Source organism: Cnephaeus nilssonii, assembly GCF_951640355.1.
Source record: "Cnephaeus nilssonii genome assembly, chromosome: 21".
In the NCBI taxonomy this organism is placed as follows: Eukaryota; Metazoa; Chordata; class Mammalia; order Chiroptera; family Vespertilionidae; genus Cnephaeus; species Cnephaeus nilssonii.
In genome coordinates this window covers 19,886,417-19,914,226 of record NC_137092.1, presented here as the reverse complement: position 1 = coordinate 19,914,226, position 27,810 = coordinate 19,886,417, and the positions used below count along the sequence as shown (strand labels likewise).

Here is a 27,810-nt window from a genome sequence, read left to right as displayed (position 1 = left end):
ACTTCTGTGTTTCAGCCCCAGGAAACTAACGCAAAAGCCAAGCCCCCACCTGGGAGCCACAGCCTGCTCAGCAATACGAGCACCTGCCACCCTCCCCCCACTCTCAGGACCAGGTGCCTTTAGGCAAAGCTGTTCGTGTCCCTGAACCGCCTCCTCCCAGGCATCCTTCAGAGCCCGCAGGGGGAATATTTAACAAGGCTTTTCTAGCAGCTTTAAGGGAACAGACAAGCCAGAGAACTGCCAATATTCATCCAGGCACCTCATATGCATGCACTGAACACCTACTGGGTGCCAGGCACTGTCCCACGCACCGAGGCTACAGCATAGGCAAGCCAGACAGGGTCCGGGTTCTCGAGTTACATTCCAGTGGGGACACTGGACAAGAAAGAAGAGAAGACACACACGGGCCGTCTCAGCCATGAGTATTAGGCTGAGCAGTGAAATGGACGGTGGAGAGAAGTTCAGAAACATCTGTCTGAGGAGGTAAAGATTTAATCAAGACCTACGTTACCTAAGCCAAGTGAGGCTCCAGGAAGAGCATTCCAGGCAAAAGTAGCAGCCTGTGCAAAGGCCCTGAGGCGTGAGGTGTCTCAGGGGCAGAAACAGAGGCAGCGCAGCTGGAGCACAGTGAACGAGGGGAAGTGTCACAACGTGATGACTTTGAGGCAGGGGGCTGATCACGCAGGGCCTGCCGGCCACCCTCAGAGTTCCTAATTGGGAGCAAGAGGCAAGATTTCAGCCGGCAATCACTGGGTCTACTTTACGTTTTAGAGACTAGATGTGGCTGCTACCAGAGCCCCAAGACCCACGTTCCCCACTGGACATCTGTCTTTGCCTTGCCCCTGGCTTGCTGACAAGTGGCTAGGACCAGCCCAGCACCCAGAGGTCAGGCTTCAAGACCATTTCACCCCACCAGGCTTGACCTCTTCTGACATCGTGGACATTGGAAATGTCTGGTCCCTAATCACAGGCACAGGCCTTAAGGCAAAGCAAACAAAAAGTTTCCAAGGTCTGGGATTTTTGAAGAGCAGGTACAGGACTCAGCCTGAGCCTAAGCTATTTTCACTGCAGTTCCATTCAGCCCGGTCCAGTCCCTCATCCGAGCCTCCCCTCGGGCATGGGACTGAGTGTTGTGGGGTGCAGGGAGGTCCTCCCACATGCCTCTCAGTCCAAGCTCCTCTCTCCACCCCAGTGCTGCAGGAGTAACACGGCACATCGAGAAGGCGCAGTTTCCGATGCTAAAGCCACACTGAGCAAGGAAACGTTTCTCAGAAAAAGTAGCTGCAAAGACATAAATCTGCCCAAAGTCTCACCGAGTTCCCCTCACAAAACGGAACACTCGTCACCCTGAAGCTGCTCGCAGACAGAGTCATACACCCGTCTTCCCCAGGAGCAGCTGGGGGACGCTGGCCTGGCGTTTCCCAGTTGAAGCAGTCTACTCCAGGCTTCCTCAGAACTAGCGGCTGGCCCATTGCATAGTCCAGTCCATGTCTCGACGACAAGACCCGTTCAGAACGTTTTCAGTGGCCGTTTATCCTGCCAGCGCCTGTTACCCTGCAGCGTGACAGTGTTCTTTTTGCCACAATAAGCCTGATATGACCAGTCCTGGGAGAGAGAACCAGCCCCCAGGACTGTGGGAGAGATCATAATGGCAATGGTCTCTTTACTGCGCTGGAATTATTGGACCCCAGAGAGCAAGCATAGGGGGTTCCCTGTTGTTGGAACTCAGAAAGCACTTTGGAGGCAACGGGAAGTCCGCCCAAGGGCTTGGGCACCGGGTTTTCCACCAGGCCATGCACATCATCTGCATTGTCTAATCTGTACAACAACCTAAAATGCCAGTACTATTAGCCCATTTTACAGATGTGGCCATCAAGGCCCAGTGAGGTGACAATAATTGGCAGAGTTGGAGCTCAAACTGAGGCCTGACTCCAAAGCCCACGTTCTGTCCACCACATCACGCGGAACAGAGTTTATTCTTGTATTATTATTAAATCTTGCAAATTTTTCCATATAAACAACTGTTAAGCTACTTTTGCCCACCCCTGTATATAGCATTTTCTAACCTGCAAACCTTCCAGCAGCATCTGTGCAGGTAAACCAGGGAGGGCAGCTTCAGAATCTTGCAGTCAATAAGCCGCCTTCCTGTTGGTAGTCAGAAGTGATATTGCTTTAGTCCAGTGGTCGGCAAACTGTGGCTCGTGAGCCGCGGTTTGCCGCTCTGTTGACTAATGAGTTTGCCGACCACTGCTAGACTAAATGTTACTGTGTAGTTGGAAGCTGTGAGGATTAGGCAATTGTGGCATATTGTGTGCAAAGAAGTAAAGGGTAGTATATGACAGTGGTCGGCAAACTCATTAGTCAACAGAGTGGCAAACCACAGCTCACGAGCCGCAGTTTGCCGACCACTGCTCTAGTCTCGTCCATCTCCCTCACCTGCACGCAGTTTCTCCTACCAGCACTTGTGACAGGTGTCTCTGGTTTTGTCCTGTCAGAGTTTTCCTTGCTTCGTTTCAAGCTTATGATGCAAACTGGTTCAGTTTAAATGTCTAGAATGCCGCTGGAAATTCCGAGTGGAAATGGGGGAAGAATAAAGTGTGCTGATATCTAACTCCTAAGTAAACTCTCCAAACTCCCCGGAATGTGTGGTGGCCGCAGGGCAGCCTGGGGTCACTCACACAAGAGGCAGGGTCAGGAGGTGTGGGCTGTCACTGCAAAGCTTGTTCATGTTCAAGATGCATGACAAATGCACATTATCCTGTGTGATCTGGGTCATGTCTGACTCTTTTTCAGAGATTGACGCCCCCAAGAACCTGCGGGTTGGCTCCCGCACAGCCACCAGCCTGGACCTCGAGTGGGACAACAGTGAGGCGGAGGTTCGGGAGTACAAGGTTGTGTACAGCACCCTGGCTGGCGAGCAGTACCATGAGCTGCTGGTCCCCAAGAGTGTTGGGCCTACCAGCAGAGCCACCCTCACCGGTGAGTGAGCTCGTGTCCACACTCGCACAGCTCCCTTCCCGCCCACCTACACCACAGCCAAATGCCACTGACTTAGTCTCTCACATCCCTAGCATATCGCATATGACTCCTGCTCGTCATTGCACACCATCGCCTGTCACATCCTGTCTTAACGTTTCAGGGATGTCCATTGCTCTTGGATAAACACCAAACCTTAGTCAAGCCCACACGTCCTGCCTGGTTTTCCTGCCATCTTCTCCGGTCTCCCCTTGCCCCCAGGTGTGCTTCTTTCAGTCCCTCGAGCACCTTTTCCCTCCCCGGGAACCCGCCTGGTCCCAGGCAGGTCAGGTCCCCTGTCTGCAGCCTCATCTCCCTGGTCACCACTCCCCTCCCAGCACCCTGTTTGTCCTGTGCACCGTGCTGGGTGATGCAGTTGTCAGTGTCCACCCTCCACCTAACGCTCTGAGGAAGGTGGACCGTGTTTGCTTCTGCTCGTCATTGGCTCCCAATGTCCAGCACTTACTGAGTTCTAAATAAGCGGTAGATGGATGGATGGGTGGAACTGTAAATGTTCACTGTGGCTGAGAAATAGACAAGAGGCCAGTGATAAGGTGAGAGCCTGGTGGGCCTTCTACACCCTGTATAGTGTGGGAGTCACAGAGGGATTTTAAGTAAGGTGATGGAAGGCCTAGATCTATGCAGCTGCAGCGTGGAGAAGGGGCGAGGGGGGCAAGGGCGGAGGCAGACATTGGTCACGAGGCCGTGCTGGAGTCAATGGCAGGGATGATGGTAGTGTGGACTAGGATGACGCCCAAGGTCACCATGATGCCTGGCTGGGAGCATTCCCTGTCCCCATGGAGACGGGGCCCAGCCAGCGCTCCTCCCGGGCTTCCGACACACCCACCCAGAAGAGCCGCCTGGTGGACTCCACTGACAGGTAGATGACAGGAGCGCGGGGCGCGTTTTACATGCGACATGCACAGCAGCCTCGGACGAGGGCTGCCAACGCGCCCGCACACAGCCCCTGCTCAGTGTGCCTTGGCTTCCTACCGGAGCACTGGCCATCTCAGCAGACGGGAGGCGCAGCAAAGTGCGCACAGTAAACAAGGGCAGTGGAAGCAAAGCTGTTTCCTCCCGAGCTGAAATCCCAGCCGCCTTGCCCAACGAGGCTGGTTAAAGCAAATATAATAAATGCTCTTTCCAGGCAGGCGCGCTTCTGAAAACACAGCCAGGAGACGCAAGGATATGCTGACCAAGCAGGTTAATGGGGGTGAATTAGATGTAGCGGGAACAGACCAGCTGGCGGAAGGGCTTTTACCGAGAGCTGGAGACATTCACAAAAACTAAGCTAAACCAAAAAGCTGAAATGATGCAGCAGGGAGCCGGGTCTAAGCACAGCCCATCCCTGCCTACGCCTCAGGCTGACTTGGCAATTAGCAACTTCCAAGGATGATGGCTAGTTGTTAGGATGGCGGATACACCACAGAATCATGAGAGATACAGAGGAGAGCCCAGTCACATCCCAGTCATCATTTCCCTCTACCAGGGGGAAAAAGACTCTGCCTTCATTGACCATCAGTGTTATTCCAGTCACCTTCACGTAGGTACAGCTCATTTCATCTTCAGAACACCTCCTGAGGGATGTTAGCATCCCCATTTCATGGATGTGGAAACTGAGACTCGGGGCACTTGGAAACTTGCCCAAGTTCACAAAGCCAGCAAGGGGCACAGCTGTGACTCCAAGGCAGTTCCAAGTCCTCATCAAAAGCCTCCCGCTCCGTGCTGCTCCTACTAAAGTAGGATGGGAGGGACAGTCAGCACACCAGTGCTGCAGATTTATAAGGAAATGAAAAATTATTAACAAGGAGAGGGCTTGCATAGTCGATGTTTTTATTAGAGCTGGGCTGATGAAATTAACCTACAAATATATATTACTCATAATTATCCCAGGGAGTTCGCAGCTGGGGAGATTTATAAAGGCAAATGGCTTTGTGTGACTTAAGAAGAGTTTATAGGCACATAAGGAAACTTATGTCTGTACTTGCTAAGATGCACATTACAAGGACTGTTGGCTCTCCAGCTGCCTTCTGGGGGAGCAGAAGGAAGGACCTTGGCGGAGGGGAGGCAAAATGAGGGAGAAGCCCGCCCCCTTTTTTTCTGGTTCTAAACACAGTCATTTGCATTAATAAAAACAAGACCCTGGCCAGGGTGGGAAGGGCACTCCAAGTCACCTGCAACAATCCCTCCCTAGGAACTTCAATTCTCCCCTGTCCCCTCATCAAAAAATAATCAGGGCTCCAGGCAGGAGATCCCACTCCCTTTGAGTGCTTTGCTCATCAGCAATGCCCTCCCAGCAGAGCTGCGGGGAATTCAAGGAGATGCCATGTGCGACTCTCTAACAAACTAGTTCATAATAGTGTTCTTGACCATTAGACACTGAAACATTCCCCTTCAGTGTTTATCCCTCCTTCCGTCCCTCCTTTCTCCTTCCTTATTTTTCTAGATCACCTAATGCTTGCAGCCCAGTGCTTGGCATAGTATATGTGCTCAAGAAGTCATTGGTTTCCTTCTTCACCAGATTTTTAAAACCTCATGAAGGGCAAGGGTGGTGTCCATTCAGTTCACCCTGGTGCCCCATTCATAGCCGTGTGCCTGGCACACAGGAGCCTCTCAATAACATCTGGCAAGTGCCGCCGGAGTTCAGAGTAGAACAGGTTCAGAGGAGAGCCGAGAACAGCTTCACCCTCCAAGCTGAACAAAGGAGGCTCTGAAAGAGATGGAGGCTGGCGGTTTCTTACAGGGCGAATTTTCTGAGCTATTGGTAAGAAAGGGAACAGAGCCATTGCTACGCTGCCACTTTCAGGAGTCGGATGGAGAGAGAAAGGGAGCATTGAAAGAGAGCCATGAGCTCTCAAAGACGTGAGAAACCCCTCGGAGCCCCCGGAGTGCAGATGTGTAAATGCACTGGATGCGCCGCAGATAGACATTTCCTTCTCGGGCAGAACTGCACTTTACCTGCTGGCAAAGAGCAGCGCTCACTTCCACACAGGAAGAAAGCTGCCGAAAATGAAAGGAAAGCAGCAGGTGGAACCTACCAAGCCAGCCCCGCTTCCCCGCTCCCCAGACGGGAGGCCAGGAAAGAGAGCACTTGAAATTCTGCTCCACAGTTTTCTGGAAGAAGACGATGCCATTGTAAATTATTGAACATTTCATTTAAGCTTCATAAATAAGAAACTCGGATGAAAACATTGCATGTTAGATCCGCTTGGCAGCATGTAATTTCTGTCTTACCTCCTCGACCTGTCACCCTTCATCTGCGTCGGAGAATTTCTACTTCATTATAGGCAATTGAAGGTCTCAATCAGTTGCCTGGGAAAAGTAGTTTATGTCCCAAAGGTAATCTAATTTCTCCAACCAAGGTTGTGCCTGGGACGCGTGACAGAGATAAATGTGTGCTTCGAAGAGGTCTGGGGCATTGCAATCACCCCATCAATCTAGCCAGGGCCTCACTGCCGCCTGGGCTCCCCGAATCTCTGGTTTCATCAGCAAGCCAACAGGTGTGCTGAGGACCAGCCTGTACCTGCCTGGGGAACACACTGAAAGAAGGAAGGACCCAGAATCCGGGAATAGCTCTCCAAGCAAGGTAGCAAGAATGTTGGCTACTGTCACGATGAGCCACGCACTGCACTGCATCCACATCAGCTCACTTCATCCCCACAGTGACCCTCTGAGATAGATACTGTTATTCATCCGCTTCTACAGAAACTGGCGCTCAAAGACATAAAATTAAGGAACCAAAATGCCCAGGTGGAGAGTGGCAGACCCAAATATTGAAGGAACGTTGGCGACCTCAAACTCTGTCTGACTTCCGAGTTCACCACTACTAGTGTTGACACTTCTGAGAAAGAACTAAGGATTAGGAAATGGGTGGGGCTGGCTGAGGAAGGGAATAGATGAGCCCAGGCATTCCTGCCGGTGAGCCTGGTCAGCAAGGCCGGGTGGGCTCTGCCCCATTGAGCATGGGGGAGTTTACTGCTCAGCCTGCACTGAAGCCACATGGGGGTGGGTGCAGACCCTCTGCCCCACAGCACTCCCCTTCCATAAACCAGGCCATTTGTTAAGGAAACATCGCCTCAAAATCATTCCTGACACGCCTTGGCTGAGGGAGCCAAGGACCGCTGGCCATCACCAGAGCTAGGAAGAAGCTGGGGAGGAGTCTCCACGCAGAGCCTTTGGAAGGAACGTGGCCCTGCAAACACCTTGATTTTGGCCCTCTAGCCTCCAGAACACTGAGAGAGTACCTTTATGTTGTTTTAAGCCACCCAGTGTATGTCCATTTGTCATGGAAGCCCCTGGAAATGAATGCAGATGGGAAAGGCTCTTCATCCCACCATTGTTGCAAGGTGGTAGTGAGGATCACACACATGCAAGTGTTCTGAAGAGAACGAATGTTCCATAAATGCAGAAGAGCACGGTCATCAGCCAGGGCTCTGGGGCCCACAAGGACTGAAACTGGCCAGGGGGGCCCACGGGTGATGATGTGATCTTGCTGCATTTTTTCTACAATCCCAGGCCTAATCAATGAGGGTGAGTTTGATGGCCCCCAAAGATGTCTGCATTCTAATTCCTGGCACCTGTGACTGTCACCTTACATGACAGGAGAGCATTTGTGGATGTGAAGCATTTGCAGGCAGCCTCTGGCAGCTGGAAAAGGCAAAGCCATGGACTCTCCCCTAGAGCCTCAGGCAGAAGAAATGCAGACCAATGGAAGCATTTTAGACTGCAGACCTGTGAGCTGTAAAACAACGACTTGTATTGTTCTGGCCATTGGGCTGTTAGAGTAGCCGTAGGAAATTAATATACCAGTCAAACCTGTTAATCTGGAAATCAATGTGGGAGAGAATAGAGACCCCAGATGAGTCCAGGTGTCCTGGGAGGCTCCCCCGTGATCCTTTGTATTGAACCCCCAAAGGATTTCTCCAGAGAGGTTTACACCCTTTAGTTGGGCAGTTTTTGTAATTTTTTCTATCTTCTCAGGTCCCCAGGGATCATCCTAGAATTGGATCCATATTCTGGGGCCTGAATTATCAACCTTGGGAGGGAATCCACAGCAGCAGGGCTGCTGTGTGCCCCTGCATTAGAGGCCTGACAGCCCTGTGCTCAGAGAGAAAGACCCCCCATTGTCACTCTCTAGAACAGACCAGAAGGTCCCGTGGCCTCAGTCACTATACAAACCTCATGTACAACAGCCAAGAAAAACTTTAAAAGACTATGTCCACACAGTCCCTCTAGAGTACACACTCTCCCATTCCACAGTTTAAGCAAGAAAGCCCTTCACCAGTTGTCGTCAACCTGAGACTCTAAGTACCACGGGGAGACCTTCCACAGGAGAGCACACTCCCACACTCACTGACGAGGGGAGCCTGCCTTCCAAGGAGACCAACAGCAAGAAGGAAGCTCTGCACTGACCAGTTAGTCCATCCTGTCGACTTGGCCTGGCTCTCCCAAGTGGTGCAATTGGGATTTCCTGATAGGTAAAATTAGGGCGGGTTCAGGAAGGACTAAGCACAAGATCTGAACAGGAGTCTAAGATGATTGGCTTCCCTCTTTTTCATCCTTCCTCCCCACCCTTGACACACACACAGAATAACGTTTGTTTCTATATCTACCAATAGATCTGATACCCGGCACTGAGTACGGATTTGGAATATCTGCTGTCATGGACACACTGCAAAGCATACCAGCCACCATGAACGCCAGGACGGGTGAGTAGGAATTGGTACAGAATAAGACCAGGCCCCTGTAATCCTGAGGGGCCACGAGGTTTGTCCTTGCAAAGATTGGTGAGAGGCAATGCTCCCCCATGAGCAGGTCCCTGGGCAACAACTGTCAGCCTAAAAACAACCACCTCCTGAAACTCTTTGATTCCCTCTGCCTCCCCCTGACATCCAGGATGGAGTACAGGTCTGTGCATGGCCCTCCGTAGTCTAAGGAACGGTCCAGAACAGAGGTGGAAAATTCCAAATAAGTGGGCACCACAGCAGGTCATATTTCTGCTGGACCACCTCACAGCAGGCAGAATGTGGTATCCCTTAATGTACTATAGGAGCCCTCAGAAAGACCTGAGGGGTGAAGGTCTAGACTTTGAAATAACCCATGAAATCTAAGGGCAATGTAAGAGTCCACACGAGATCCTTACTACTCTCGATCCAGTACTTTTACTTCCAAGTCCCAGGTAAATTTCAGAGTCTCTCTAGTACCTTAGGTACAAACCGTGGGCTGAGCATAGACAACCTCTCTAGAGAACCACGTGGGTCACCAGGAGGCCTCAGATCTAATTGCCTGTACACCCATGGCCACATCAGTCAGAATGGCCTCAGGAACAGAGATGGCCACTGTTGCCAGGAATGGTACAGCCCTACCTGTGGCTCTTGTTTTGCCCTGATCAGCTTACTAAGAAAGACTGAGAGACAATGAATTTGCGGAGCTTGAAAATCAGGAGCCAGCTGACAATGCCCTTCTTCAATCTGTTTGTCAAGCCCCCAGCCATCTTTCAAAGGGAAGGTGTCTAACAAAATGTGAGCTAAGTGTCAGCAAGGACAAGGTATCCTCATGGCCAGCAGGCCTGCTGATAGTGTAGAAGTCCACAGTGGGGTCGGGGATGATTCCAACAAATACTGGCCCTCCTGTGTGAAATCGGCTCCTAATATTTATCCTCAGAACTTGACAGTCCGCGAGACCTCATGGTGACAGCCTCCTCTGAGACTTCCATCTCCCTCATCTGGACCAAGGCCAGTGGCCCCATTGACCACTACCGAATTACCTTTACCCCATCCTCCGGGATCGCCTCAGAAGTCACTGTGCCCAAGGACAGGACCTGGTACACACTGACCGATCTAGAGCCTGGAGCAGAGTACATCATTTCCATCACCGCTGAGAGGGGTCGGCAGCAGAGCTTGGAGTCCACCGTGGATGCCTTCACAGGTACCAGGGCAGCAGCAGCCCAGCTGCACTCAGGGATCCACGGGTCTTAGTGTGAGCAGGTCACCCAGGCAACCCACTCTTCCAGAGCCCAATTTCATATAGAGGAAGGCAGAATGTGGGTAGAGAAAGAACAGGTAGAGGAGACACTAATAAATCATCAAGAGGGAATGGTTTGAAGTAAAGGAGAGAGGTGAGCAAAGCCACCTGCATGTCAAAAAATTTGTGTCTGATTTCATAGCCCAGATAGAGTGGCTGATTCTGTCTCTTTCCTCACCTGCAGTAAATCAGTGGGTGATCAGAAGACCCATGGGATCATGTTAAATCCCTTCCAGGATCGAGGTTTTAAATCCTGGATCTTATTATGAATAACTCACAGATATAATGCTGTCCTACCCATCATTTTTCAGTATAGGCTTGGAGAAAGGAGCGTGGACAGGACTGGAGCATGTGGAGGTGGAACCTCTGGCGCAGCGGGAAAAGGCGTGGTCCTTATTAGCAAGGAAAGCAGATCCCTTCGGTCAGATAGCTCCTCTAGCCACGTGGCCCCCCACCTCACCTGTGTTTCAGAACCGCCCATCTCTCTGCTTTGCAGGCTTCCGCCCCATCTCGCATTTGCACTTCTCTCACGTGACCTCCTCCAGCGTGAACATCACCTGGAGTGACCCATCCCCTCCAGCAGACAGACTCATCCTGAACTACAGCCCCCGGGATGAAGAGGAAGAGATGACGGAGGTCTCCCTGGATGCCACCAAGAGGCACGCTGTCCTGATGGGCCTGCAGCCGGCCACCGAGTACATCGTGAACCTGGTGGCCGTCCACGGCACGGTGACCTCTGAGCCCATCGTGGGCTCCATCACCACAGGTGAGGCTGCAGGACTTGACAGAAGGTGGTGACAGTAGCTTTCGACAAGTTAACAAAATTTACCAAGTCAAACACCCAAGGAGTAGGAGACTGCCTCATTCGGCTAAAGAGGGTCTGTGAGCTGTTGTGGAAAAGCCACTTCTTCGTTGTTGCATAAAATGCAAAAAGGGGAAACTCCCATTTACAATGTAGGATGGGCCCAATGCCTTGCGGAGGCCAGGGCTTAAATGTGTTGGTCCAGAGGTCCTCCCGCTAGCAGCCTAGGAGAAAGCCCTAGAGAGAGCTAGTCTGCAAGAAGAAAACCTTCTGCAGTAAGGAGATGCCTGTTTCTATTCTGGAGAGCCATCTCTTAACTGCTCATTGATGCAAATGATGCTTCTTCAGAATCAGATGGGACTCGCATTCAAACATGTAGGGCCCTGGTACTCAGAGAATGGGGTTGATTTGCGTGTTGTTTGGAAAACACGGGCACTCTGAGATGGATTGGATCATTCTCATCTCATCATTCTCAAATATGAGTGTGAACATGGGTGAGGACCTGTGTGTTGGGTAGTTTGCTACATGCTGACAAGAGCTCACAACTGGACAAGTGGATTCAACACACCTGGTTTCCATCTAGCAGTTAAAACATTGAAGTGCACAATAAAAATGAAATAGAGTTTAGGAAAGTAGATTTTCTCTGAAATCCCTCTCCAGTCAATAGGCATTTTTTTCCAAATTGAATCAAAATTGGCTGCTAAAAAAAATAAGGGATAGAGACTGACAGAGCTGGGTTTGCCCAAGAGAAAATAGCCATGTTACTTCTAGTTTAAAACAAAGCATACAAATTTAAAGGAAGCTTCCCAGTTGGCCTTCAAGTAGGTAATAGTTGCCGCACAGGCACAGACCTTGCCAGCTTGACTTTATGTTATTAAAACACCCTCCACGAATGTGACTTGGGCCACGCCCAGGAGGCTGCAGGTGAGACTTCAGCCTGACCATGGTGTTAAGGGTGCCCAGCACTCAGTACGGTGTGGGACACCATTAGCTCTTGGTCCACATAAAACCAGGGAGAGGAACTCCTTTTTCACACTGTGCTTTCTGTCTCTTTCCCACAACCACTGGCTTCCTTGTAGGAATTGATCCCCCCAAAGATATCACAATTAGCAATGTGACCAAGGACTCAGTTGTGGTCTCCTGGAGCCCTCCTGTCGCATCTTTTGATTACTACCGAGTATCGTATCGGCCAACCCAAGGTAATAAAGCCATTCCATTTCTCAGAGACAAATGGGATTTGGTTCTGGGAAAAGTAGCATGTCCCAGAGGCTGTCACCCGGCTTGCATTGTCCTCTCTGTGGCATCAGAACGAGAGTGGGTGGGTGAGGAGCAGCCCCGGACCCTGCACTCACCAGTTCCTTTCCTAAAAGGCGGGATTGCATTCATCCAGAAAGCAGGCCCTTCACCAGCAGAGCAACTGCTCCCTACCCCCCGGGCAGTGCAGTGAGGCACAAAGAGCCCTGAGAGAATCTGCCAGGAGCCGGGTCAGGTGCACTCCCGAGAGCTCTGAGTCTAAGACTAGAGGCCTGGGGGACGCGTGAAGACCCAGCAGAACCAGATGGGGGCTCGTAGGGAACCACAGTGACAGTGGCCCTATTTCTGCTACTCTGGCCAAGCTATGAGTCAGAGGAAGTTGGCCCAGACCTTGCTTGTATCCTGCCAGTTCTTACTGGTGCACGTGGCCTTGGCGGAGGACAGACTCACTTCCCAGGAGGGGATGGGGTTGTGTTCCAGGTCTGCAGGAACCACCCTTTGCGGCCAGTCCCTCTATACTGCCTTTACAAAGACCAGCGTGCTAGAAAACCTCCTAATAAATAGTTCTTTTTCCTTTGCTCCGAGGAGCCTATAAAGTGAGGGGGTGGAGCCAGCATGCAGGGTCTCTAAGCTCCAACATTCCCAGTCCATGAACCTTGTGTCCCACTGAGTGCTGAGCCTTGCACCCATCAGTGCTTCCTGACCAAGTGCTGCTGGGAGCTCCTATGTAGACTGTACTGTGAACTGTGTTGATAAGTGATTTCTGCTCTTCCCTAGTGGGGCGGCTGGACAGCTCAGTGGTGCCCAACACTGTGACAGAATTCACCATCACCAAGTTGTACCCAGCTACCGAATACGAAATCAGCCTTAACAGCGTGCGGGGCAGGGAGGAGAGTGAGCGTGTCTGCACTCTCATGCACACAGGTAGGTGTGTCTGCACTCCTGTGCACACAGGTAGGCCTGTCTCCCTGGTGTGGGCCAAGTCACAACCTGCCTGAGGACCTGCAGCAAACAGGAGAGGCAAAGCGTGAAGGTGTTCTGGCTGATTCAGAGGTTCCATTCCTGGGTGCCCCTCTGACTTCTGTGTCACACACAGCAATTTGCAACTTCTCTCTCCCCTGAGAGTCCTCTCTCCACCTGACCCCCTGGGGGTCGTGCAGGTCTAGGTCAGGAACTTTCTATTTGAAATGTGACCTTTCAAAGAGCCACAATGGAAGTGAATTTCAGAACAGAGTTTGAATCATGTCATCTAATTTTTTAAACAACTCAAGAAAATTGCACCTCAGAGAAGGAAGGGGTTGTTATTCCAGTAACAACCCGTGGGGTCATGGAACCCCTCATCAAATATGGCCACAACCACCAAGGAGCTGACGTGGCTCTTGCTTTCTGCTCCAGGATGGAGGAGGAAGGTGGTGGCCTCCTCTGCCCCTCAGCCAGCCCACCTTGCAGATAGGACAGACTTGCTGTAGAAGTCACCAGTGGGGACAGCCGAAGCTTTCTGTCCCTAAGCCCAGATAACCTGACCCCCCCAGTTAAGCTTTCGTTCCCCCAGCCCATGGGAAAGCATCCTTAGGGACATACCTGGGTTTCCCTCAGAGAACGGTATTTTCTGAGCGAGGGAATGTAACTTGAGTTCCTCACTGCTCCTATAGATACCCGAACAAGTACAGGAACAGCACCTCTAAGGCCATGGCCAAAGTAACATCCCTTCAGAAACTCAAAATCATTCTTCTAAAGACATCCCAGAATATCCTAATCTCCCCTGGTCTCCTTCCAGGCCTGTGACTGCAGAAAACCCAGCCATGTTTCGGGTTCAGTCTTACCCCTTCCACTAAATAATCTGTGACAATATGCCTTTATCGCCAATAAAATATCAAGAAATATTGACCCGAAGTGATACCCAATGGGTCAATAGAAGCCCCTTCACACCTTCCTGAAAGTCTTAGAAATTCATGATACAGAAAGCAGGCTCCTTCTCACTGAGGACAACTAAATGGATTTCAAGGGTCTCCAACCCCCAACATAAAAGAGAGCAGAAACTTTAGTAAAAAACTCATTCCTCAGCAAGTATTTCTCAACAGTGCACCAACCCAAACCACCCTCCTTCAAGTTCAGGCAGCACTATTTTGCAAACTTCCAATACCAAGATTGCTCACAGAAATGTCTTATTTTGTTGTCATTTGTTGTTTTAACACAAGGTCTATGATTTTACAAGTTTTGGAAGTGAGTATTCCTTCAGGGTCTCGGGCTTTAGCTCAGAGAGATCAAACTGATCAGTGCCATAAGACTCTTCTTTTATTCGCATAAAGTTCCATTTGAAGAAGTCACTGAAGGCCCAGATTAGGGATACAATTCAGATGTTAAAATTATAAAAATTTCTTGCTATTGCTTTGAAACGAGGGACATAGGCGAGCAATAAAAACCTTCGATTAGAGAACAGGACATCATGGTCCTCAAAAGTAAATTACATGACATTAAGTTTGAGCTGATACCTAAACTACTAGTATTGTAATAACATTCATTTCTAAAATATATCCCAAGTTTGGGGAAGGGAGACGTAGAGTATGAACAAGTTAGAATAGGAGCGTGGTCCTATAACAGCAGACCTGGTTCCCCCGACAGGCACTCTTGGAAGAATCTCCTTGTCACTCTGTCACAAAAAGGATAGCAGGACCGAGTACAGAGTGAGTCTTGTGAGTAGAAAAGCAAGAATACCGTAGTCAGGACTTCAGAGGTAACCTCACTCCCACTCAGTCACTGCACAGTGTTTATTGAGACCCTACCAAGTTTAGGAGCTGGAGATACTCTGCCTCCTTGGACCTCCCACCTCACTGGACAGGGATCACTTCACACGCCAAACCCTTACATCTATGAAAGTGCAAATAGCCTGAGAAGCATATTCTCCCCTTCACTAAAGAGGTAGAACAATTTCTGTATGTTCTCAGTTTTGCCAGCTAGCTTGAAACGCCTAAGACACACAGCCATACCTTGGGACCCCCACAGCACCTGACAAGCACTCTGCACATAAGTCAATTAATTATTTCACAGGAAGATCTGGGGAGAATTGGGTACTTGGGAGAAAGGAAGATGGGGAGAAGAGGAAGGGGCTGATAGAATTAACCAGGAAGGGAGAAAGGAGCATGGTCTCCACTCAACGTCACTGTTTTGTAAGGCACAGCAGCAGAGGTGCATTGTGGGTGACAGTATGGGAGACCCTGTGGGTGGAACTACAGGGGACCATTCATGGGACCAGCCTGTAGTTGCTCCTACTTTCCCTGCTGTTCTGTTCTGTTGCAGCCATGGACCACCCTGTGGATCTGATTGCTACCAACATCACTCCAACGGGAGCCCTGCTGCAGTGGAAGGCGCCTGTGGGCGAAGTGGAGAGCTACGTCATTGTCCTCACACGCTTTGCAGGTGGGTGTCTGCAGGTCTGCACCTCAGACAGGTGGGCATTGGGGCAGAATATAGTATGAAAGTTAAAAAAGGCATATTGTCAATCTGAGGGACAAATTAGAGATTTTCCTGCCCCCAAAATGTCCCCAAACTCGATCAACTATGGGAATTGAGAGAGTGGGATCTGAAAGGCGCAAGAAGGGCACATAAACAAGGGCAAATACAAAATTGGAGAAATCGCATTAGGAAGATAAACTCAGAATTTAGCTAAGACTTGCCCCAAAATGCTATGAGCAAGAAAGCAGACTTTTCTAGATATTTAAAGAGCAAGAAAAACACTAGTTATAGGACCGTGCTCAGAGCAGATAATACATAACAGTGACAAAGGACCAAGAACTAATAAACTCTTTGGTTGCTTTGGTCTTCTCTACCCACGAGCAGCCCAAAATCGGAGTTTCAGTGTCTCTTCACCATGCTTGTTCACCTTATGCTATTTGAATAGTGAAGCCCAAACCAAAATAGTGTTGAGTAGTCCAGGTCTCTAGGCCTACAGAAATTATTTCCCTGCCTATATTACACATGAGGTCACAGAATTATTGTGGGTTATCTTCAGGAATCCAGAGAACAAAGATATCAGAAGTCAGGCAGATGTCTTAATTTTCAAAATTAAGAGAAATTAAAAAAGAACAGACACAGACAACAGTATGATGATTGCCAGAGGGAAAGGGGTGTGGGGAGAGAAAGAAGAGTGTAAAGGAGAGATAAATGGTCACAGAAGACTTGACTTTGGGTGGTGAATGCATGATGCCAATATACAGATGACGTGTTACAGAGTTGTACACTTGAAACCTATATTATTTTATTAACCAATGTCACTCCAATAAATGCAAGTAAAAATAAATAAGTTTTAAGAAAATTATGAGAAAGCCAAGTCTATAAGCTACAAAGAAATACTGGTAAACTGATTGTCAAAACTTGGGAAAGTAGAAACCAAAACAGACTATTAAACAAAAGGGAAAAATAATTGATGATAACTTCCATACCAACACAGGTTCCCTAAGAATAAGTTTTTCCAAAACTACGTTATGTCCTTGTTTTTTTATTGACAAATCTTCTAGAACCTTCAGCAAGGCATTAGAAAAACCCACTTATCGCTTAGATGGACAATACACGATGGGTCATATACGGAGTTGCGTAAAACTGTAGCTGATTGAATGCCCCTCCTCAGAGAATGAACAGCTTTCCTGTGGCTACATCTTAACCCCTCTGCACACACTCACAGTCCATTTCAAGTCCTCCCATGCCTCCTTAAGCCACCGTGCATTTGTACATGCTGCTTCCTCCACCAGGAAATTCTCTCCCCATTTGTCTGCCCAGTAAACCCATCCTTCACCACCATTCCTTTGTCAAAGCTTCCGTTATTCCCTTAAGAGAGTCAGATGCACCGACTCACAGGTACAAAAGTACAACTCCATCGCAACAGTTAGCATTCTTTCATTCAACAAATCCTTTTGAGCCATTCCATGTGCCATCCCCCTACTAGGCTATAAGGATTCAGAGATAAAACACACAGATTCACAGAACCCACACCTAGTGATGGTGCAGACAGTGTCACAACACAGGCAAGCACAAAACACCTTGGGCCACATCCATGGCCACTGACTGGGATCCCGGTGTTGAGGGGAAGAAGGGAGGCAGATCTTAGATAAAGAAAGAGAATAGGAGGAAAGAGGGAACTCTAAGAACAAGAGCAGCCTGTGCATTGGCGGAGATAGGAGAGACCACAGAGAGTCTGAGCTGCCAGTTTGTGTGGCTGGGACACTGACCGATGGCAGGTGTTGCATTTGTATGCTCTTCTAAAGAGTTCGTTTAGATTTTAACTTGTTTGCATGCCTTTAGACCACGGGAAACTTGCCACCTCAGGTCCCACTTATTTAGTGTGAACAAGTGCCTAGTGAACTTGGTTCGATGCTGAATGACTCAGGAGTATTCTAAAGGCACAGGAGGGGGCCTGGCCCTGTCTAATGAACAGTTTTATCAACAGCTTGAATGGATACAGAGAAGGTATGCTTACCAAATTTGCATATAAAACAAAACTGTGATGGGTAGAATCCAAACTCAAATATATTTTAATGAACTGAAACAGTGGTCCAAAACTCACGCAACAAGGCAAACGGCAATAGAAATCAATGCACAAAATCCACTACCCAAGGCTGTGTTGGAGGCTTTATAAATAAGGTCTTTGATTAGTAATACTCTTTGCTTGTGACAACCTTACGAGACTGTCTCAAAACCTAATGGATTCACAGAATTGGCACAAATAAAAGCTAACATTGATCCTATTCGTTAGTACAGCTCAATCATTTCTCTCCTGAGTTTTGCATTTTAGCAGGAACACTGGTAAACTGTTACCTGTCTAGAAAAAGGAAGCCAGCACTGTGGCAGTTTTAGAATTGTCATTCAAGTAATGAGGGCGGGGAAGATGGGATCATGTAGACAAAGAGTTCGGCTTATTCTTTGTAACTCCAGAGTCCTGAGTAGCAGTTAAAAAAAGAGACAATTCAGCTTCCAAATAAGGAATATTTTTCTCAGTTAAGATGTAAAACAACATCAGAGGGGATGCTTATATGGAATAAAATGTCAAACTAAATAACCTCTGAATGATTTTTTCCCCCAAAAAAATTCTCCAATATGGAATCCTGGCGAAATGCCTTTAGACTTGGGAAGTCTTTCTTTATTCAATCCCTGTCCATGTCCATCTGGTTTCAGTTGCTGGAGAGACCATCCTGGTTGATGGAGACAGTGAGGAGTTCCAGCTCACCGACCTGCTCCCTCGCACCCACTACACCATCAGCATGCACGCTACCAGTGGGCCTCTCACCAGTGGCACCATCAGCACCAACTTCTCCACACGTAAGTGCATGGTCAGCCACATGGCCAGCGTCCCGGAGGCTCCTGTGGGTGCTGAGGATGCTCAGTCTCCGTGTGGTGGGCTGGATTAGTCTACAGCTTTTAAAGCAGGAATGAGCTGTCCTTACTTTAGTTGACTGCAGCCCAAATGCCAGTGAAAGTCAGCGGAGTCAGCAGACACACGTCTACTTTCTGCTCTGACTTGGGTCTGGTGACAGCAGTAAAACCAGGCCCAGAGGGGCCAGTCCTGGAAATGCATCTGGCCAGAGAGTCTGCAGGACATTAAAGGGCTTGATGTTGGGGAGAGAGTTGCTGGATATAGTCGTGGCCAGGGGAACAGTAGACAAAGGTATGGATCTGAGAGTTTTGTAAGTTCAAGAGTAAACCGCAGACATGCAGGTGCAGCAAGGTCATGAATTCAGACAGAGGGTCAGATTGGAAGATGTCCCCCCGGGCCCAGAGGCCTGGGTGAGGGGAGTGGGGAATCGCTGTCAGAATGCTTATGACCCTAGAGGATCACCTTGTGACTGGCCGGCCCTTCCTGCTCCCGTCCAAGCGAGAACTGGGGTCAGCATGTGAGCAGCCCAGAGACCACACAGGTGGGCAAACAGATCCATGTGCCAGAATCAAATGGGCAGGCGCTCCCGGCATTTTCTTCTCTTTGCAGTGCTGGACCCTCCTGCAAACCTGACCGCCAGCGAGGTCACCAGACAGAGTGCCCGGATCTCCTGGCAGCCGCCCAGAGCCGAGGTCGAGAAGTACGTCCTGACCTACAAATCCACCGACGGAAGCCGCAAGGTGAGCATCGACTGAGGGGGAAGGACCATTTCTATCCGGCAGTCCACAGGAGCAAACTGGGTTTTCCCTGACGGACGCACAGCCTGCTGCTGAGGAGGGAGCCGCAGTCTGCAAGTCAGAGATCTGGGCGCTAGTCCTGGCTCTGTACAAAGGCAAAACACTAACCCTCTCTGAATGCCTGCTTCTTCCCTAGAAGGTGGGGGTGTCTGCCTCTGCAACTCCGCTGGGCTGTGCGGGTGCTTCCAACATGATGAAGCGCAGCGCGCTGGAAACTTCCAGGCCGCTATCAGTACGTGGAACTGGAAGGACCTTTCACTAGCAGGGCCGAGCACACACGAGCTGATGCCAAACTCAGCAGCCTCTTATGCCTCCTGATCAGCACTAGAAAGGCTACATAGCCTACTGCAAAGAGATGACAATGTCATCGATTGAAACAATCCAGCTAAAGCGCAGGCTGTCAGATGTGGTTAGCAGTGGAGGGCTCTTTTAGAGTAAAATCCTATCGGGAAGCTTGAACATGCAGAACACATTGAGCAGCGCTTGTCTGTTGCATGTGGAGCAGGGAGTCCCTAGGGTTCCTCAGTCCAAGAGGCGGCCCAGTGCAATCCGAAAAGCACCGATTCAACCATCCAGGTGCCTCCATTTACCCCAGCATGCCCCTGGGAGGCAGGAGCTGTCCTCTCTGCTTATTGGCTCTGTTTCCTGCTTATTGTGGGGTGGAGAGGATGACAGTGGCCACTGCAATACTGACCTAGCTGGCCATGGGATCCGGACTTCCCTTCCCCACACCCCTCGTGGCGAGCCGGTCCCTCCCTCCCATCGCCCTTCCTCCGGCTCATTCTGCAGGAGCTGATCGTGGACGCAGAGGACACGTGGATCCGGTTGGAGGGCCTGTCCGAGAGCACAGACTACACGGTGCTCCTGCAGGCGGCCCAGGACGCCGAGAGGAGCAGCCTCACCTCCACCGCCTTCACCACAGGTGAGCGACCGGCTGCCACTTTCCTGCCTTCTTCTCCCCTGTGTGACCCCAGGCGGCCTCTGCCGAGGGGACTGGGCCAAGCAGGAGGCCATCCAAGAAACTCAGTTGCCTCCTCCCGTGAAGGACAGTAATTATTGCCTCCATTCCTGCCTTTCCCCCCTGATCCCTGCCAGGAAACCTCTCACTATCAACGCAACCAGAGGGACCACAGTGCATCTCCCCGGTCCACCTGGACCAACTAAATGCACTGAGTAAAGTCATCAGGTTCCTGTTCAGATTTTGCGTAGGTGTTTTTCCAGCAGAGTTTGTTCTTCCCCCTTCGCCTGCCACCTGTAATCAGAGACCCGCCCATAAAGGAAGTGGTAGTGAACCCTCACTATTAAACCTGTTATTCTTCTCCACACACAAAGCACTTTGCATTCTTATGGTCACAACGTAGTCCTTACAACAACTGGGGAGGAGGGCCTTCTCGGCCCCATTTCACAGGTGCATGGACAACAGGTGACGTCCATGCTAGTAAGCAGCTGGGTCTGAACTTGAACCAAGGTCTCCTCCTAAATTCAGCTGGTCCTCCTGCCTTCTCCATCCAAGCATCAGCAGATGATACTTGAAAATGTCCTTAAAGGATAGGAGTGTTCTAATGTGTGCAAGCGACTGTGTGACAGGCACCGTTCTAACTGCATTACATGTGTGATCTAATGTAATTCTCAGGACAGCCTGTGAGGTGTGTTCTATCGACAGATGAGGAAATGGGGCCACAGAGAGAGGAGGTAACACCCCCAAGAGCCCACAGCTCTTCCGTAGGACAGCTGGGATTCGACCCCAGTTGTTCTGGCTCTGGCGTCTGTGCTGTTACCAATCCTTTCTGCTACTTCCCACAGTGCCTCTCTCTACTGTCTGTAACATGGGACCACCCAGTCTGAACTTTGAATTCTCTCCCTGCCCCACATTCTGGGGTGTGGCTGTGCCCCTGTATGGGGCAAGTGTAAACCTGCTCCTTATCCCTGGGCGCATGTCTGCCTGCCATCTCGGAGCACCAGGGTGACGGATTCCTGCCCAGGCCCCAGAGCCCACTCCCTAACCCCAGAGAGGTGATGGAAAGTCCTCCATCCCCACCCAGGGGCCTCCCCTACCAGACTTGCTCTAAACGACAAAGCAGGACACTAGATCCAACACACCAACTGTCACCAGTGGCTCTTTAGGATAGTGAGTTGTGAATGAGTCCTCTTTTTCCTTTTTTATACTTTTCAATCTTACAATGTGCCTACAATGAACATATTAATCAGAAAAACTTTTGATTAAAAAATAAAAATAAACCTTGGTTTCACAACCAAGACATGAATCCAAAATGTGTCCTCACCAACTAGAAACTGGAAGACACCTCATCTCTTTTGTGGGGCTGAAGTCAACTATACTCCCTTGGGCCCCTTCAAGGCAGGTCTCAGAACCAAGGTCTGTCTTGCTCAAGCCTTCCCTGCTCATTGACAGGTTAAAGGGTCCTCCAAGCTCCTCTTTTCCAAGCTGCCATCCAAAGGCCCTGGATTGGAACTTCTCACTGAATTAAGAATTTCTTTCCCGTAAAAAGGACACAGATGACAGAAACATAAACAGCGCCCCCAAATGCAAAGTTCCCTGAATAAATTACGGTAAACCTGCACGGTCATTTGAATGTCACTATTAATGCGTCCTCACTGCCTTGCCACGCCACCTATCAGAACCCTCACTTACTCCCCCACACACTGGAAGTCACATAGTGCACCCCGTAGGCTCTATATGTGGGCTCCTATTTCTAACGAAGGAGGGGGAGGAGAAGGGGAAAAGAGGAGGAGGAGAAGGAGAAACAAAGATCAGGGCATTGCGCTTACTGGGAAGACTGGAGCGCTGCCAGTCTGAGCCCCATGAATTGCTCCTGCTGAGGAACCCCAGAGCTTCCTCTATGATAGCAACCAGGGCTGATGGATTCAGAGGCTAATTTCAGTCTAGTGACCAGCATCCATTCTGACTTCATTGACAGTACCTGAGCTTTCCACTTAGCATCACCCTATTCTTAGGACGCTGGTCTCAGCCGATTATTCTAAACACTTTTTATGTCTTGTTTTATGGAATGAAAGAGCTTAAACTTGGGTCCCTAAGTGGTCTGCATCCACTGACAAACCCACATCTTGTCCTTGGTGGGCCAAGAAAAGACTCATTTCAAACAGATGACTCCTTAGTGGGCTGGAAAAGAGTTGAGGTGTTAAAATAATAAAATAAAAATAGAGAAAAGATTGGCTTCTGCAAAGCCTCCTTTGACCAAGATATCTTCCCTGGTTGCATGCCTGTCTTAGAACATAAGCCCATCTCATTCTAACAATCACGTTAATAGCTTCCTGTCCTCTTGTCCCTGGTGTTTGCACAAAACTCCAAGGAGAATTTAATAGAAGTAGAACAGAAGAGAAAAATATGGATGCATTATTTATAATTTACTGTCGCCTGAAATTTCATCCAAGGTCTACTTGTCTTTTGGAGACACGAATATAAATGAGAAAACAAAGACTCCCCGCAGAGCAACAGAGACTAGGCGATGTGATCTCCTGAGAAGCAGATCTCATTGTCTCTTTTAATCCTATAAGCGGCAAACAAGGCGCTCGCTGAAGCTGTCCTCACAGGCAGTGAACACTATAAAATAGGCTGTCTTAACCTGAGGTTAAGCGGAGACAATCATTTGTGGAGGTTCCCAGAGATGGGGAATGAGAAGTTTTCTTTATTGCCTTTGCTCCAGTCCCTGGGATCCTACATCCAGGCTGAGCTGATCTCTGGGGCTTTTTAGGGAAACTCTCAGAGTCTATTCTAATACAAGCTTCCTTTCGGGAAGTTGTGAAAATTAATGAAGATTGGCCAACCCTGGGTCCTGGGACAGCAGATGGTGGGCCATGCAAATCCGCAGTTATCAGTTAATAGTACCCCTGAGGTTGTCTGTTTCATCCTGGGTGACTCTCAGTAGGTGATGATTTTCAAGGAATTGGTCCATGTCACTGAATTTATTTAGATAGAGTTGTCTGTACTACTCTACTGGACAGGGATGTGTGGTCCTTCTATAGGGAGAGCAGTGAGTTTTGTCACGCAGTAACGCCACCTGCCATAAGGGCCTTGAATGTCACTATATACAGAATTTGATCGGGCCCATTTTTAGCCATGCTGTCCCAAATGTTCTCAGAAAATCTAATTTCTATTTCCCTTTTCATAATCATAGGAAGGAAAATAGTGTCCACATGGTATCTTACATTTAACAGATATTGAATGAACCTTCACAGTGGGTTACACACTATACTAAACACTCCAAGGGCATGAGGCAGTGGGGAACAGACAAAAGGAGGAAATGGGGTAATTTCAAGTAGTGGTGAGACCATAAAAAATAAACAGAGTAATGGACTAGGGACCGATGTGGAGAGCTAATTTCCAGGACGGCTCCTATACTAGAAAGGCTTTCCTGATGGTCACTTGCCACTTCCTTCCCCCAGCCCCAGCCCCTGCCCTCAGCTAGGATGTCAGGCCATTTGAGCCAGGACATGAAAGATGAGAGTGAATCGACAAGGCGGAGCATTCGGGCTGAGGGAAGAGCGATGACTACACCCAGCGGGAGGAATGAGTTTGGTATGTTCCGAAGCTTAACAGAAAGCCAGTGGTAAAGGGAAAGGAGTACCAGGCAGGTCCTTGTGGGTCATGGTGAGGACCTGGGGTTGTATTCTAATTGCAAGAAGCCATCCCGTTGAAGAAATCATTGGGAGGTTGTTGGCACGTGAGAGACAGAGATCACATTTATACGATGGAAATGTCACTCTGGTTCAGATATGGAGAATGGATGCAAGTAGGGACAGGAAGAGACCAGGGAGATGGCATTACCATGACCCAACCCTCCCCTTGCCATGCTGAAGCAAGAACACAGAGACAAGTCTGGCAGCTGCCAGTCTATGATCAACTAATCTGCCATGGAAGTGGGTCTCCTGATATAAGTGAGTCCCAGGAATAGTAAGGCAGATTATGTCAGAACGTTTCTCTACTGTTAGGGTGCCTTTAGTTGGTCTTCAAAGGAAAGGCTTAGAAGCCTGATGGGTAGAAAGCGGGTGGTCTGCAAAGCTTGAGGACCTTCCTCAGCAACTCTGTGTACAAGGAAGACATCCAAGCTGGCCATGACTCAGTTGATTCTCCGTTCCCATCACCTCCTCAAAGTCTGTTGCCACCTCTCCTCTTCGATTCCCGCTACTACTACCTCCTAAATGAGTCTTACCTCCAGTCTCACCCCCATCTCACTCACAATGAGAACAAGCTTTCTAAAAACTTGAGCTTTGGGTCCATTGCTGGACTCTTCAGCCTATTGCCTTCAGGAGAAGCTTTAGCTCTTTAAGTGGCATAATCCAGTCCCCATTTTCCTCCCCAAGGCTCTCCCTCACCCATCCAACCCGCCCTTGCTCTGTCTCCTGGCTGACCCTACAGTTTCCCAAAATAGGCTTTGCACTTTCATTGGCCGGAAACACATTCCCCACCAATTTGTGGCTTACTTCTATATCAATCAGTTCCTAAACTAAGAAGCCCTTTCTGATTAGCACCTGGTAATCCCCTACCCTGTCCCAGGTCCTACCGCTCACCTTAGCATCACCAGCCCCGGGCTTCATGGCATGCTCACTCCCCAGTTTTGATGGCTCCCTGTGTTTATCTCTTTCCAAAGCACATAGAATTTGGGATTATGTTTTTATGTTTCTCCCACCAGAGTGTGAGCAACCTGAAAGATGGGACTATATATTTTTCTCTTTTATATTTCCATCTCTTAGCCCGGTAATCAGAACCCAACAGACGCTTCCTATATGTTTTTTTGAACAAATGCATAAAAGGATAAACAGGTAAATGAGTTAGAAGATGCTCTCAAGGTGGCTAAGGTGGTAGGTTTGATGGCCTGTATGGGCTGACCAGGTAACTTTGCTCTTCCCACAAACCTGCCAACCACAAACTCACTTCTGGGGAAAAGACACCTCCTCGTAAGTTCCGGTGGCCATACGCGGTCCCTGCGCTGCTGTGGAGCCGCACACCCTGCTCTGCTGCGTCTGTCCTCAGAGAGAAACGCCGACATCTCGCTTTGGTCCTGATGCTAAGGCCGTAAGGACAGGCAGTGGACAGACACTCTCCAAAGCCACTAACTCAGACCATTTTAGAGACTGGATCCAGGAACCCCCACACAGAAGGGACGGGGCAGGGACCGGAAAGGTCTCTTCCTTTACTCCCAGCTGCTGGAGCTGTCTGATTGCTCTGCGCATCACGTAGCTCACCTCACTCCACTCGCAGTCAGCCTTCCGATGCCCAACACAAACCAATTTCTGAGCAATTCTTCCGGTAAGTGCCTGTCCTATCGATCTCACAATTACATCTAGAAACACTTAACTATGAGCCATTTCAGTGTCCCGATCACTTGGCATTGCGTTCCTCTTAACTTGGCAATCAACACAGCCTGTGCCTTAAAGACAGACAAAGCCTCTCTGTCAGGCGGGCCCAGCTACTGCACCGAAGGGAAGGAAGGAAGCCTCCCGTGCTGCTCTGGGTCCTGAAATGTCTGCCTTGAGAAAAATTACTGATGATCTGTGACGTTAAAGGTGTGTTTCTGCTGATAGTAGATGGCAGGACATCGAGAGTGTCTGGGATGCATGAAATCTGTCCCAACAATTCCCTAAAAATGTCCAAATCAGCACACACGCAATGAACGCAGCGGAACAGTAATCAGTGTGGTCTTCATTATTAGCTAAGCCGAAGTCCAGTAACCCCAAAGCGCACCTAATGGTAACAACTGGAACCAAGGCTTAAACTCAAGGACAAATAGACTTCTTTCTTCTTCCCCATCCCCACCCCCCATCTAAATCTTGGGACCTGTCTACTCAAGACACACCTATGGGAAAGAGAGAGGGAAGGAAATGGAGAAAAGGAAATCAGGAGAGAGAGACTCTGAGTCTATCCAGGCAGCTATATGGATTGAGGCAGAGAAAGCCGACCACTGGGGACACAGTCCAGGTGACCAATTCCACTTCTTGGCCTCTCAGAGAAGAGAATGTACAGAGGAAGAGTGGGGTTCCCAACCTGCTGGGCACCTGCCTCTGATGAGCTCTGGTAAAACAGGATCCACTAGGGAGCTCCCCCTTACCCCCCTGACACCCTAAGTCAGCAGACAGGAATCTGAACTTGAATCAAGGCCCTTCATCCCACTTGTGACACCACTGAGATCACATTTCATCCCAAGTTGACTGTATTCCCATTTTTTCACTTAAAAAAAAAATGAATTCTTTTATATGACAGTCCTTCTGATATTTCAAAATGTCTCTTCTCCAGAGCAAGTCATCTCAGTTTATTACCTTAGTTTTTGGTAGATCTACCTTTAAAGCAACTAGTATGTTTGAGCCTTTTAAAAGTATCCATAACATACTAGTAAGTATTAAATAATCTATGTGGTCAATGTGAAGTAGCCTGCATAAGATTACTCACTTATTCTGAAGTCTGGTTTAGTTTTATATGCTTGCTGGTAGGAGGCTGTCATTTTGAGATTTGGGAGAAGATGACTGGGGACACACGTGTTGGGTACTGGGTAGAAATGTGGGGTTCTGGCTCCTTTAGGAAGCTGAGTTGATTCAGGAGAAGGGGCTGTTAGAGCACAATATAGGAGTGCACTGAAGACCAAAAACATCCTGTGCTGATCTTTCAAAGTGAGAAATCCAGGCCGTGAGAGAAGGCTGGCTGCTCCCGGGACCAGGTGGAGAAGGCCTGGAAGCTGGGAAACAATCGCGGGGTTCCCACAGCAACAGGGAGCAGGGAGGAGCTCACTGGCAGCTGTCTCCCACTTCCAGGCACAGGTGGGATGGGGAGCACTCATGAGCCCCAGGACAAGCTGCCGATGAGAGAGAGCGAAGAGCATTCCTGCAGCTAGTCAGGACATGGGTTTCCGGTGCGGGTAAAGCAGCTCATTTGAACATGGGGCCTTTTCTAGGTCACTGTAGCCTTCGGGGCTTTGTGTGTTCACGAGATAGATACAGACATTAATTCATCCTTTGCCCGCGGGTGGAGGTGGGTCCCGTAACCGGTCTTGTGTTCTAGTCCGGTTAGCAGAGAGCACAGAGCACCTGACAAAGGTTGGAAACCCGAGTTCCGGTGACGGGGGGGAAGTCATGCGATCTATCCAAGTGCAGTCTCCTCTGTGAAATAAGTTTTTTGATTCACAATGATCTGCCTTCCTCTCAAGTTTCTTGCAAGAACTAAGTGGAAATGAAAACTCACTTGGCAAAGCACAAGTTCTGTAGAAATCCGCTGTCATTCCCTGAAGTAGGTGGCGCCTTTGTTCCAAACCGCCGGCGAAGGGAGCCACCCTTGCCCGGTGTGTGGCAGAGTGAAAGGCAGCCTGTGCTGGGGCTTGGTGTAAAGTCTATGGAACCCCCACAACCTCTCCCCAATGCAGGATGCTTCTCTGATGATCCGTGACAGGTGTCTCAGATGACTTGGGCCTTCAACAAGGCTCTATGTCTCCTTCCTTGTGTGGTATTAGGCTGTCACTTGCTCTGACCCTCCAGCAGGCTTTCCAAGTGGCCTGGGGTCACACCCTGCAGTGCACAAGCACTGCCACTAG

At 49.4% G+C, this 27,810-nt stretch overlaps 1 protein-coding gene across 1 annotated transcript in view; it reads left to right on the top strand.

Annotated features, from left to right (window-relative positions):
• TNR (tenascin R) overlaps positions 1-27,810 on the top strand; it is a gene marked incomplete at its 3' end in the record, with an annotated part of 73,894 nt that overhangs the window by 38,087 nt on the left and 7,997 nt on the right. The window contains exons 8-17 of the mRNA XM_079760536.1: positions 2,794-2,979; positions 8,634-8,723; positions 9,679-9,942; positions 10,535-10,804; positions 11,920-12,039; positions 12,872-13,018; positions 15,392-15,511; positions 18,260-18,403; positions 19,068-19,198; positions 20,045-20,177. Of these exons, the coding sequence (XP_079616662.1) occupies positions 2,794-2,979; positions 8,634-8,723; positions 9,679-9,942; positions 10,535-10,804; positions 11,920-12,039; positions 12,872-13,018; positions 15,392-15,511; positions 18,260-18,403; positions 19,068-19,198; positions 20,045-20,177 (1,605 nt within the window). The remainder of the gene's footprint in view (positions 1-2,793; positions 2,980-8,633; positions 8,724-9,678; positions 9,943-10,534; positions 10,805-11,919; positions 12,040-12,871; positions 13,019-15,391; positions 15,512-18,259; positions 18,404-19,067; positions 19,199-20,044; positions 20,178-27,810) is intronic.